The 13876-nt window shown below is 39.9% G+C and overlaps 1 protein-coding gene across 3 annotated transcripts in view; it reads right to left on the reverse strand.

Annotated features, from left to right (window-relative positions):
• Positions 1-13876, reverse strand: part of LOC145355826 (ABC transporter B family member 1-like) — a 178973-nt gene that overhangs the window by 82390 nt on the left and 82707 nt on the right. For all 3 annotated transcript variants that reach the window (XM_080208229.1, XM_080208228.1, XM_080208231.1), the window contains 2 exons: positions 12676-12802; positions 343-476 (listed from right to left, as the gene is read on the reverse strand). In XM_080208229.1, the coding sequence (XP_080064355.1) occupies positions 343-476; positions 12676-12802 (261 nt within the window). The remainder of the gene's footprint in view (positions 1-342; positions 477-12675; positions 12803-13876) is intronic.

Below are 13876 nucleotides of genomic sequence, written 5' to 3' on the forward strand. Positions count from 1 at the left end.
TCGGAAGTTCAAAGTCTGAGACAATAAAAGTAAATGACCTTGACTTAATTGTACCCATAAATAAATAAATACTGCCAAGGACAGCTCATCTTCAATGAATAGGGGCTGTCAAGCACTTTGGGATGTCCTGAGGCTGTCAAAGATGCTATACTAACACAAGTCTTTGTTCTTTTTACTGTGAAGTTTTCTATCTTGGAAATGCAAAACGGTCACATAGAATTTGCAAGAGTTTCCGCAATTTAGATACCCAGTCTTAAATTCCCTTGATGTTTCGCTGGATACTTCTAATTGTAGAAATCCTTACTGTACAACAGAGCAGCAGGAGAATTTGTAAAAGCTTACCTCCTCCATATTTGCCTCTCTTCCATATGTGATATTATTTTTTATTGATGTTGCAAACAACGTAGGTTCCTGACTGACGATTGAAATCTTCTGCCGGAACCACTGTGGATCCAAGCTTTGTAGATCACATCCTCCTAATCAAGCAATAAAAATAGAGTTATTCAAAATAGCAACAGCCTAAAGCACCAAAATGACTATGTTGAAATATTGAATGTCAAACTCATGAGGTCCGCAAAAAATAAATTCCCCTAATTTTTTCTGGAAGAAGCTGATTCATGCTGGTTGCATTCACCTTGCCTAAGATATATAAGGCTGGCACAGTGGTTAGCACTGCTGCCTCACAATGCCAGGGATCTGGTTTGATTTCCAGCTTGGGCCACTGTGTAGAGTCAGCATGTTCTCCCTGTGTCTGCGTGGTTTTCCTCCAGCTACTCCAGTTTCCTCCCACAGTCCGAAAGATGTGCTGGTTAGCTGTATCGGCCATGCTAAATTCTCCCTCAGTGTACATAACAGGCGCCGAACTGTGGTGACCTCGGGATTTTCACAGTAACTTCATTGCAGAGTTAACGTAAGTCTGCTTGTGACAATAATAAATAAACTTTAAAACCTTACCTTCACAAAGGAGACTTATGTCAAGATGAGACGTGAAGGCTCAGTTAGGGTACTTGAGAGTTACAAGTTAGTCAGGAAGGACCTAAAGAGAGAGCTAAGAAGAGCCAGTAGGGGACATGAGAAGTCTTTGGCAGGTAAGATCAAGGAAAACCCTAAAGCTTTCAATAGGTATGTCAGGAATAAAAGAATGACTAGTGTAAGATTAGGGCCTATCAAGGATAATAGTGGGAAGTTGTGCGTGGAATCTGAAGAGTAGGAGAGGCGCTAAATGAATATTTTTCATTAGTATTCACAGAGGAAAAAGACAATGGTGTTGAGGAGAACGCTGAGATACAGGCTAATAGACTAGACGGGATTGAGGTTCATAAGGAGGAGGTGTTAACAATTCTGGAAAGTATGAAAATATACAAGTCCCCTGGGCCAGATGGGATTTATCTTAGGATTCTCTGGGAGGCTATGGAGGAGATTGCAGAGCCTTTGGCTTTGATCTTTAGGTCATCATTGTCTACAGAAATAGTACTAGAAGACTGGAGGATAGCAAAAGTTGTCCCCTTGTTCAAGAAGGGGAGTAAAGACAGCCCTGGTAATTATAGACCAGTGAGCCTTACTTCTGTTGTGGGCAAAGTTTTGGAAAGGATTATAAGAGATAGGATTTATAATTATCTAGAAAGGAATAATTTGATTAGGGATCGTCAACACGGTTTTGTGAAGGGTAGGTCATGCCTCAGAAATCTTATTGAGTTCTTTGGGAAGTTGATCAAAGAGGTGGATGAGAGTAAAGCAGTTGATGTGGTGTTATATGGATTTCAGTGAAGCATTTGATAAGGTTCCCCACAGTAAGCTATTGCAGAAGATACGGAGGCATGGGATTGAGGGTGATTTAGCGGTTTGGATCAGAAATTGGCTAGCTGTAAGAAGATAGAGGGTGATGGTTGATGGGAAATGTTCATCCTGGAGTTCAGTTACTAATGGTGTACCGCAAGGATCTGTTTTGGGGCCACTGCTGTTAGTCATTTTTATAAACGATCTGGATAAGTGCGTAGAAGTATGGGTTAGTAAATTTGCGGGTGACACTAAATTCAGTAGAGCTGTGGACAGTGCGGAAGGATGTTGCAGGTTACAGAGGGACATAGACAAGCTGCAGGACTGGGCTGAGAGGTGGCAAATGGAGTTTAATGCGGGAAAGTGTGAAGTGATTCACTTTGGAAGGAGTAACAGGAACACAGAGTACTGGGCTAATGGTAAGATACTTGGTATTGTAGATGAGCAGGGAGATCCCTGAAAGTTGGCACCCAGGTTGATAGGGTTGTTAAGGTGGTGTACGGTGTGTTAGCTTTTACTGGTAGAGGGATTGAGTTTAGGAGCCATGAGATCATGTTGCAGCTGTATAAAATTCTTGTGTGGCCGCACTTGGAGTATTGTGTACAGTTCTGGTTGCCACATTATAAGAAGAATGTGGAAGCATTGGAAAGGGTGCAGAGGAGATTTACCAGGATGTTGCCTGGTATGGTGGGAAGGTCTTAAGAGGAAAGATTGAGGGACTTGAGACTGTTTTCGTTAGAGAAAAGAAGGTTAAGAAGTGACTTAATAGAGGCATATAAAGATGTTCAGAGGATTAGATAGGGTGGACTGTGAGAGCCTTTTTCCTCGGATGGAGATGGCTAGCACGCCGGGTCATAGCTTTAAATTGAGGGGTAATAGACATAGGACAAACATCAGAAGTAGGTTCTTTACTCAGAGTAGTAAGGGCATGGAATGCCCTGCCTGCAACAATAGTGGATTCGTCAACATTAAGGGCATTTAAATGGTCATTCGATAAACATATGGATGATATTGGAACAGTGTAGGTTAGATGGGCTTTACATTGGTATCACAGGTCGGCACATCATCGAGGGCTGAAGGGCCTGTACTGCGCTGTAATGTTCTATGTTCTATTTGTGAGCCTAACAATCAATATTGGTGCAATCTGATCATTAAGGATATTGTAACTGAGCGTACTAATGTTTTCACTTGATATTGACAACACACTTACTTAATCAACAATCAGGAATAAGAAATTTGGAGATTATGAAGAAACACATATCTAGCCATTGGCTTATGGTGAACAAGTTGCCATAATAAATGCTTGGCTGAGCTGCAAGCCTCAATATCATCATCAGTTCAGGAAGGCCTGTTTACACAGATTGAGGTGGTTTTAGGTTTGATTGATTGACATTTTTGGGAGGTTATGATAAGTGATGTTTTTTCAAGCTTGCCTGTTTATTTGGACAAGATTAAAAGGTACAAAATATGGTAAAGCTTCTGTCATTGAAACTAACAGTAACGGTATGAAAAAATTTAAAGCAGCAGATTTTTTCAAAATGGATTTCTAGATGCGTACTATTTTTCATGCATAATTCAAAATTTGCCATTGTTATTACATTGCTCATTGGTTCTGTACATTCGCATAGTGGGTGAGAAGGCACAGAAGGGCCGTGAAGAACTTTTACACTTAACTTTCAGAAGACTCCTGAATTTGATTTACAGCTCATGACTTCTCTGAGGGACTCAGAACGATCCCCAAGAGGCTGGCTAGATTCCACAAAAATTGCGAGGGCATGGGAAGCATGAGGTATCAATACTTGGTTTGGTTGGAGGGGTGAGGGGATGAGATACCTACATCCACAATTGAATTGTCTGAGTTGGGAGTGCAGGGTTCATTATCCTATGCGGACGAAATGTGCCGATGCTGGGAATGGAGGGAAATCCTGGAATCTGGTCAAGCCAGCTATTTTCAAAGGCCCAACGCCACAAAGCTCTGGGCCAGAAAATCTGCCATGAATAACACAAAGTCATGAACTAGGAGTAGGCGTAGGCTACTCAACCTATCGAGCCTGCTCTACTGTTCAATATCTGATAGAAACCTCAACCTCACATTCCCACCTGCCCTCAATAATCTTCCACCCCATTGCTTATCAAGAATCTATCTAGCTCCGCCTTAAAAATATTCCATAGAACATTACAGCACAGAAACAGGCCTTTTGGCTCTTCTTGGCTGAGCCAAATCATCTTTCTGTCTAATCCCACTGACCTGCACCTGGATTGTATCCCTCCACTCTCCTCGTATCCATGTACGTGTCCAAGTTTTTCTTAACTGTTACAAGTGAGCCCACTTCCACCACTTCATCTGGCAGCTCATTCCACACTCCCACCAGTCTCTGTGTGAAGAAGCCCCCCTCTAATATTCCCTTTAAACTTTTCCCCCTTCACCCTTAACCCATGTCCTCTAATTTTTTTCTCCCTAGTCTCAGTGGAAAAAGCCTGCTTGCATTCACTCTATCAATACCCATCATAACTTTATACACCTCTATCAAATCTCCCCTCATTCTTCTACACTCCAGGGAATAAAGTCCTAACTTATTCAACCTTTCTCTGTAACTCAGTTTCTCAAATCCTAGCAACATCCTTGTAAACCATCTCTGCACTCTTTCAACCTTATTAATATCCTTCCTGTAATTTGGTGACCAAAGCTGCACACAATACTCTAAATTCAGCCTCACCAATGTCTTATACATTTTAATGTGTTTACACCAGTCCAACGCCGGCGTACCCACATCATTATACAACCTCACCATAGCATTTCAACTCTTGTACTCAATACTTTGATTTATAAAGCCAATGTACCAAAAGCACTCTTTAAGACCTTATCTACCTATGATGCCACTTTTAGGGAATTATGTATCTGTATTCCCAGATCCCTCTGTTTTACTGCACTCTTCAGCATCCTACCATTTATCTTGTATGTTCTACCTTCGTTTGTCCTTTCAAAGTGCAATACCTCACATTTGTCTGCATTAAACTCCATCTGCCATTTTTCAGCCCACTTTTCTAGCTGGTCCAAATCCCTCTGCAAGCTTCCTCACTGACCACTACACCTCTAATCTTTCTACCATCAACAAATTTGCTGATCCAATTTACCACATTATCAGCCAGATCACTGATATAGATGACAAACAACAATGGACCGAGCACGGATCCCTGTGGCATACCACTAGTCACAGGCCTCTACTCAGAGAAGCAATCCTCCAGTACCACTCTCTAGCTTCTTCCTTTGAGCCAATGTCTAATCCGATTTACTACCTCTCCATGTATACGTAGCGACTGAACCGTCCTAACTAACCTCGTATGCAGGACCTTGTCAAAGGCCTTACCGAAGTCCATGTAGACAACATCCACTGCCTTCCCTTCATCCACTTTCCTGGTAACCTCCTCAAAAAACTCTGGTTAAACATGACCTACCATGCACAAAGCCACGTTGACTCTCCCTAATAAGTCCCTGTGAATCCAAGTATTTGTAGATCCTATTTCTTTATACTCCTTCCTACCACTGACGTCAAACTTACCGGCCTATAATTTCTCAGATTACTTTTTGAGCCTTTGTAAAATGACGGAACAACATGAGCTATCTTCCAATCATCTGGCATCTCACCTGTGGATACCGACATTTTAAATACATCTGCACCACTGGGTTTCCATCGCCTTTTGTAGAAGAGAGTTCCAAAAGCTCACGGCCCTCAAAAGATTTCTCCTCATCTGTCTTATATGGGCAAGCCTTTATTTTTAAACAGTATTCCCTAGTTCCAGATTCTCCGACAAAAGGAAACATCCTTTCCACATCCACCCTGTCAAGGCCCCTCAGGATCGTGTATGTTTCAATCAAGTTGTCTCTCTTTTAAACTCCAGCTGCTACAAGCTTAGCCTGTCCAAGCTTTCCTCATGAGACAACCTGCCCCTTCCAGGTATTAGTCTAGTAAACTTTCTCTGAACTGCTTCCAACATAGTTACATCTTTTCTCAAATAAGGAGGCCAATACTGTACACAGTACTTCAGACGTGGGCCGGATTTCTCCGGTTCCAATGCAGTGAACAAAGATTTGGCTGAGTGCCAGATTCTCTGTCCTTACTTGCAGCAAAGACGGAGTGTGAATGGCTAGAGAATTCTAGCCATAGTCTCATCAATGCCCTGTACAACTGAAGCATAATCTGGACCACACCCCTCCACTTGCAATAAACAAAAACATTATTTTGCTTTCCTAATTATGTGCTACACCTGCATATTTTGAGATACATGCCCTAGGACATCAAGATCTCTGCACAGCAGAGTTCTGCAATCTCCCACCATTTGAATAATGTGCTTCCGTTTATTCTTCCTGCCAAAATGGCCAATTTCATATTTTCTCACATCATACTCTATTTGCTAGATCTTTTCCCACTTAACCTATCTATATCCCTTTGTTGCCTAATTTGGTCCTCGTCACAACTTACTTTCCTATCTATCTTTGCAGCATCACCATCTGTAGTGAACGTACCTTAGTTTCCTGCATCCAAGTCATTTATATAAAACGTAAAAAAATGGAAGTCCTGGCACTGATCCCTGTAGCAATCACCTGTTACATTTTGCCAACCGGAAAATGATGCATTTATGCCTATTGTTACCTCAACAATCTTCAATCTATGCCAACTGTATACCATGAGGTTTTATTTTCCACAATAACCTTTAGTATGGAATCTTACCAAATGCCTTCTGGAAATCTAAGAACACTAATTACATCCATTGGTTCTCCTTTATCCACAGCACCTGTTACTTCCTCAACAAACCCCAACTTTTCCCTGTCTCCAAACCATGTTGATCATTACTTTGAATTAATCCAAGTGTCCTGTTAGGACATCTTTAATAGTATCTTCTAACATTTTCCTTATGGCAGATGTTAAGCTAACCTGTCTGTAGTTTCCTCCTTTTGTCTCCCTCTCTTTTTGAATAAAGGAGTTACATTTGCAATCTAATGGAACCTTTCCTGAATCTGCGGAGTTTTGGAAAATTAAACCAAATCATCAATTATTTCACTAGCCACTTCTTTTAAGCTCTGAGGATGGTCCACCAGGACCCAGGGACTTATCTGCCTCTTCCCTTTGTAAGATTGTAATCTTCTTCAGCTCCTCTCTCACTGCCATTTCCTAATTTACAGTAATTTCTGGATGTCACTTGTATCCTGTATAGTGAAGACCAGTGCAAAATACCTGTTCAATACATCAGTAATCTCCTTATTTTCTATTATTAATTCCTCAGACTCACTGTCTATAGAATCAATGCTCACCTTGTTAACCCTTTTCTTTTCAATATATCCATAAAACTCTTATTACGTCTTTATTTCGAGATAGCTTTCCCTCATGTTCCAATTTTTCCTACCTTATTAATCTTTCAATCATTCTTTGCTCTTTTCAATATTCTGCCTAACCTTATGATCTGTCACCCATCCTAATCCTGGGAACCAATGGGTGTAATTAATGTACTTAGATTTCCGGAAGGCATTTGGTAAGATTCCACATTGAAAGGTTATTGTGGAAAATAAAACCTCATGGTGTACGGTTAATATGGATTGAAGATTGTCTAGGTAACAGTAGGCATAAATACATCGTTTTCCCATTGGCAAAATGTAACAGGTGATTGTTACAGGGATCAGTGCTGGGGCCTCCATTTTTTATATTTATCTTTAACTATTTTAGTGAATTATGAATCCTCCCCTTGGAATTTTTCTTTCCAGTTAGAATGCATCTTTTCTGACATGCTGTTTTAAATGTCTGCTACAGCATCTCTATTGTCTCATCCCTCAATCTAATTTTTCAGTTCTCTTTAGTTAGCTCTGCATTCTTTATAATAGACTAACATTGTCCCTACTATATTTTTCCACATTATGTATGGGACATTTTTGTCCACTCACTAAGTCTGTCCAAATCCTCTTGAAACTGCTTTGCATCTTTCTCACAGCATATGTTATTTCCACCTTGCTCATCTGCAAGCCTGGAAGTATTACATTTGGTGCCCACATCTACATTATTGATATACCTTGTGGACAGCTGCAGCCCCAAGTATTAATCCCTGTGGTACACCACTAGTCACAGCCTGCCAACACAAGAATGACCTGTTTATTCCTACTCTGTTTTCTGCCCAATTCTCAAATCCATACCAGTATATTACCTTCTATCACGCACTTTCATTTCACTAAACAACCTCCTGTGAGGAACTTTACTAAAAGCCTTCTTAAAACCCAAGCACACTACATCCACCAACTCCCCTTCCATCAATTCTGTCGGTAACATCCTCAAAAAATTCCAACAGGTTCATCAAACATGATTTCCCATTCATAAATACATGTTGAATGCACCCATTCAAATCATTATTATCCCAGTGCATATCCCAGTCCTGCATTCCAAAATCTGCCTCACCTTCAGTCACACTCACCCATCCCTAATCGTCGACCAAATCAGAAGACGCGATCCTAAGTGGTGTGATCACTGCCTGGTACCAAGTGTCCAGGTATCTTTCCTTCTCCCTGATGCATTGCAGTGTCTGCAGCTCAGCCTCCAGCTCAATGTCTCTGAGCCAAAGCTCCTTGAGCAGGAAACACTAACTGCGGATATGTTTGCTCTGGAACACAATGGGATTCAGGAGCTTCCACACACTGCCACTTTGACACATCCTCTATGTGTTTTAATCAGTTACTTAATTATTTTATTCAGTTGATTATTTTCCTTTTTAAAATATTTTATTAACCATACCAGTTTGTATACTATTTTAAACCTTAGAAATAGAATTGACCTTAACCACTTATCAGATACCAAAAAACAGCCAGCTTAATTCTTCCCCTGTGGTAGAGTAAAAACCAATTCCTACAGGGTAAAAATGTTCAAAAAAAGCAAAGGAACATCTTTCCCCTCTTCATTAACTCCATCACTCACCCAACTCACAACACTCTTGTTTAGAGTTGCACTCCTGTGCCATTGCAATTGGGCTGCATTTAAGAGTGTAGTGTTTTAAAAATGAGCTTTAAAAATTTTCCCTTATATGTTTAAGAGTGGTAACTTGGTGAAGTTTGATTAATATAATTGAAAACGGACGTATCACAAAAACTGAACATTTTTTAAACCACAGTGAGAGCCTATTAACTATGAGTAACAGAAATTACAAATGAGACATTTTTAAAATACAGAGCCATTTTCCAGTAATATTGGGGTACAGTAAGTCAGTTTTAGTAAATATAAATAAACCATTACATTCAACATCTTTAATATGCCTATTAGTGTCCAAAAGAACTAGATAACTGTTTTGTGCCTCCTCAAAGAACAATGAGTGCAATTAGCAAAAGCTCTGGGCGCATGGCCAGTTTTGCTTTCAGTGTGATATTTCTTAAATATGGGCGGCATGGTGGTTAGCACTGCTGCCTCAGTGCCAGGGATCTGGGTTCGATTCCCGGCTTGGGTCACTGTCTGTGCAGAGTCTGCACATTCGCCCCGTGTCTGTGTGGGTTTCCTCCCACAGTCCAAACGGCATGCTGGTTAGGTGCACTGGCCGTGCTAAATTCTCCCTCAGTATACCCAAACAGATGCTGGTGTGTGGGAACTAGGAGGTTTTCACAGTAACTTCATTGCAGTGTTAATGTAAGTCTCGCTGTGACACTAACACAAGCTAAACTAGAGCAAAAGGTGGAAGCTATATGCCCTGAACCTAGTTTGCTTTTAAAATTCAATGTCTTTTTTTTTACATTAATTACACTGCTTTGGATTAATTGTACAGAAGGACAAACACCTGTATCTAACAAGTGATTTTGATTGCCATAATGAGTAGATCATGGAAACTGAAAGATAATTTTCAACTCCATGCTGATAGAAGACCTAATCAAAAGCAGCCTAGCTGTTAAAAGAAAAACATCAAATGCCAAATATCTATCCCAAGTTCTCTGCCCAATTTGAAGAGCATGTGGAACTTTTGCTGATGTTGGCATAAGACCCAATACAAAGTTCCAATTTAAAGATCCTGTTCTGTTTACAAGCAAAAACAAGAGGCCTGTTGAATGAACACTTCACTATAGTATATATTTATCAAAAACTCATTTGATTAAAAGTGAAAAAAAAGCTGCACCATTATGAAAGCAAGAATATGCTCTGAATTGCTGGTATTAATTCACAAAAACGGGTTGAAAGAAAGTGACCCAAATTTGCACCCAAAGCCAATATTGACATCCTTAATATTCACAGACTCTAACCAAACTGTGCTGCAGCCAACTGGAGGAAACCAAGTTATGCCAAAGCAAAGTGCCCAAAATGCAAATTTGTTACTAGTTTTCTCTTTTTTTATTTGACGGCTACACGTAAAGGGAGGTCCTTTAGCAAGGTTGGAATTATGCAAGAATAAAAACATATTTGTTAAATCAAATCAAAGGTGTGCCCCTGCTTACATGTGCCAAGACATCAGATTTTCAACGTGACTAACAGGAACCTCATAATTGTAAAGTATAATTGGTAAAGACAGAGTACTGCACCTTGTTTTAATTCTCACCGCCAGAATGCAAGAAATTGTACTTCTTCCAACGAATCAGAAAATCCACTGCCACAATGAAAGGGTTGAAGTGAACACTAAGTAAAGTAGTCCAGTAACTCTGGGTGTTATGTTGTTAGACTGACTGGGGAATCAAGGTTACACAACATCGGAACGGGCTCTGGAGAACGGAGCATTTAAAATCAACACAGCCGCAAACAGAGATGTTTTTAATAAAACCTAGTCAGTATTTTGTTAGCTCTACATTCCCAACTCCTCTTGGTTCCATAAATTTAAGTGAGATCATGTGTGAGGGGATGCAAGGGAGAAATTGGAGAAAGACATTATGTATTTGACAATGAAATAATGCCAACCAAATGATACTTGAATAGGTGCTGCACAAAGGAGGATATTTTAGCTCAAACCATGTACTGAATTTTACAAACAAAGGCAATTTTAATTTACTTCACAGGCCTGCATCTACTGCTGGCATTAAAGCCTTCCTGTTAGCCTGGTAATGAGCTGGTCCAATCATGCATCAACTTTGCATGATAATGCAAGAATCATAAAGCTGTTACGAGGCTAAACGAAGTATAGTTCTGAAAAAGGGTACCCTTGCATCATGGTAGACCCAATTCGTATTTGAGTGAAAAATTTAATTTTTTTAAATTCATTTGTAGGATACAGATGTTGCTGGCTGGCCAGCATTTACTGCCCATCCCTAGTTGCCCAAGGGCAGTTGAGAGTCAAACACATTGCTGTGGCTCTGGAGTCACATGTAGACCAGACCAGGTTAGGATGGCAGATTTCCTTCCCTAAAGGACATTAGTGAACCAGATGGGTGTTTCTGACAATCAACGATGATTTCTTGGTCATCAGTAGATTATTAATTCCAGATTTTTTTTATCGACTTCAAATTCCACCACTTGTGATAGGATTTGAAGCCAGTCCGTAGAACATTAACTGAGTTTCTGAATTAATAATCTATCTAAAATACCACTAGGCGATCACCTCCCTTTACAACCGATTGTTGGAAAGAACACATCGAGCACAATCTTACCAGCTGTTCATGCCCCTCTGCTGCTGCAGCGAGGATGGAGAATTTGGCACCTAGCCACATCTCCATTCACTGCAGCAGGACCAGCAAGTCCTGCTGGTATGAACTGCCAGAAGATTCCGCCCATCAAGTTTCTTTGAAATTTATTATGCAATCTAAGTCAATCAATAATTTTTGCTCTTATCTATATATTGACTCAAGATTTCCTGGGCATTTGCAGCATTGCAATGGTGTATCTACACCACGGGGCCAGATTTAGGGTGTAAAAGACCCAGGAATCTTCAGTCATTATTTTCCCATTCTAATTTCCTGAGAATTCTGTGTTGCTGCACTGCTTTTCTCATTGAAAATCAGTTGAATAGCTAACTGTAATAGTTCCAACCATTAAAATCACTGGTGGTAATAAGTCTGTGGAATTGTTCCCACTGCGATGCCTCTTACTTTGTTGTATAATGTCTTTGGTTTAGTATAATAACAGGAATCTTATGTGCGTGTTTTGCAAATATTGAAATCTTGGAATTATTAATCTAGTGATAACGGTAGAAGTAAACTGATGAACTTTTGCAAATTATATTAATATTTATGAGTACGCAGTGTTATCTATATCGGAAGCTGTAATTATATTTGCTGTTTACCTTGCTTGTTAGGGATTGATTTTTAAGATAATACTTTATCGATTGTTTTTACAATCCATTGCAGCAAATGAACTTGAGTTGCGTGACATTCACAAGAAAAAGGAACCAAGTTAGTATTTGTCTGCTAGTGCATTTCATAATGGAACACAAATTGAATGAGCAGCAGCTTTGTTTATAATAGCAGGGGGACACCCCCCACCCTCCCCCCGAACTCTAAAAATAGACACAGGCCTCCAGGTAACACCGGGCTTCATCTTCATAAAGAAGCAATTCTGTGGCCATGCCTCTTTTTATTCACCTTGATGCTCACTGCAGCATATTCCAAACAATCAAATTTTGCTGTGAATTAGCAATGAGCTGATCTGGGTGCTCAATGCTCGAACTTGGTGGATTTCATAGCTACAGAAAATGCTGGGCAGTAATCAGTTTCTTTTATGGTTAAGAACCGGAAAGCTCGAAAGATTCTGTTGGGTAACTGTACTATTTAAACCTGTAGATCCTTGCCAACAATGATCAATCATGGAGAACATTTAGCTATTCCATTAGTATCTTACACACGTCATCAACAAAAACAAACCATTTAGATTCAAGTGGCTGATTTTAAAAGATGATAAAATTGCATATACTTGAATAATTTTCATTTTTTCCTAATGAACAATATCATTAAAAAATTCATACCAAGTAATATTCTTCCAGAATCTGGATCATAGAATCTCTCTATTAGGTTAACTATGGTTGATTTTCCTCCACCTGATGGACCAACCAGTGCGACCATGTTACCCGGTTCAACCGCAAATGTCATCTCCTGCGAACAGAAAGTTTCCGATGATCACTGAGGCAGAATGACAGAAGTCAAATTCTTAGTCACCTGCAAAAAGCATGACCAAAGACTTATCATGTGTTCACATCAGTATAACAGTACTCATCAGTATAACCTTCCAATATACTACTTACATGGTTACATGGTTATGTAGCTAACAGAAGAAGATGAGAGTGAAAATCATTTCATTACATGTCCTTTACTAGAGTACACTTGTTAAATCACTCAAAGATTTTGTTATTTTGGGGGCTGTGAGTGTGCTTCACTTACTTGGCATAGCATATGCCATACATCAGAGAACTGAAGCACTTGTTAGTCAACAATTGGAAGTTTCCTCTAGCATCAGAAAAAGATAGGAATTGAAATCAAACAACAGTACATTTTGAAATTGATTTCACTTAATCTGCATTTGTTGGCTTCAAGAAATTACCATGAAAAGTGCCATTTCATTATCAAAATCCAACTGATTCCCTGGTGTCTTTCAGGGCAGGAATTCTACCAAGGCTGACCAAGACATGGCTTGTGTATTACATAACATGGTTAACTCTCGTTACCTTGGGGCATAATAAATACTGGCTTGGCAGAGTCAATCGATATCTCAGGGACAAATCTAGAAAAAGGCTGGATCTAAAATGGGAAATTATTTCACTCTTTGCACTCTAATGTTCCCCTCAAAACTACAGTCACTCTCAGCCACGAGCTATCAAAAATGAGATACATTGACTGCCTCATCTCTCTTTCATCCACCATTTAACAGAGATGTCTACAGCATTTTACTGCTTCCTGACAGAGCAAAAATTCTGAAGCAGGCATTTGTATGTAAGTAAGTGCCAGCTAACAGTAGCACACATACAAAATTTTCCTATGGAGCACGAACACAATAGCAGAGCAGAAGCAGAAACCCCAGTGAATGGATGCTGAGGGGTTGTGGGGGTGGGTGGGTGGGGAGGGGGGAAGCAAGGTTTTCAGATTGAATGTCTTATCCCTTGGAACACAAAATTTAATGGCAGGACATCATTTTTTTTTTCAAATAGTTTCCCACTGCCACAGTCAATGAGA

The sequence above is a fragment of the Carcharhinus amblyrhynchos genome, chromosome 20 (assembly GCF_965287045.1).
Source record: "Carcharhinus amblyrhynchos chromosome 20, sCarAmb.v2.hapA, whole genome shotgun sequence".
NCBI classification, from domain to species: Eukaryota; Metazoa; Chordata; class Chondrichthyes; order Carcharhiniformes; family Carcharhinidae; genus Carcharhinus; species Carcharhinus amblyrhynchos.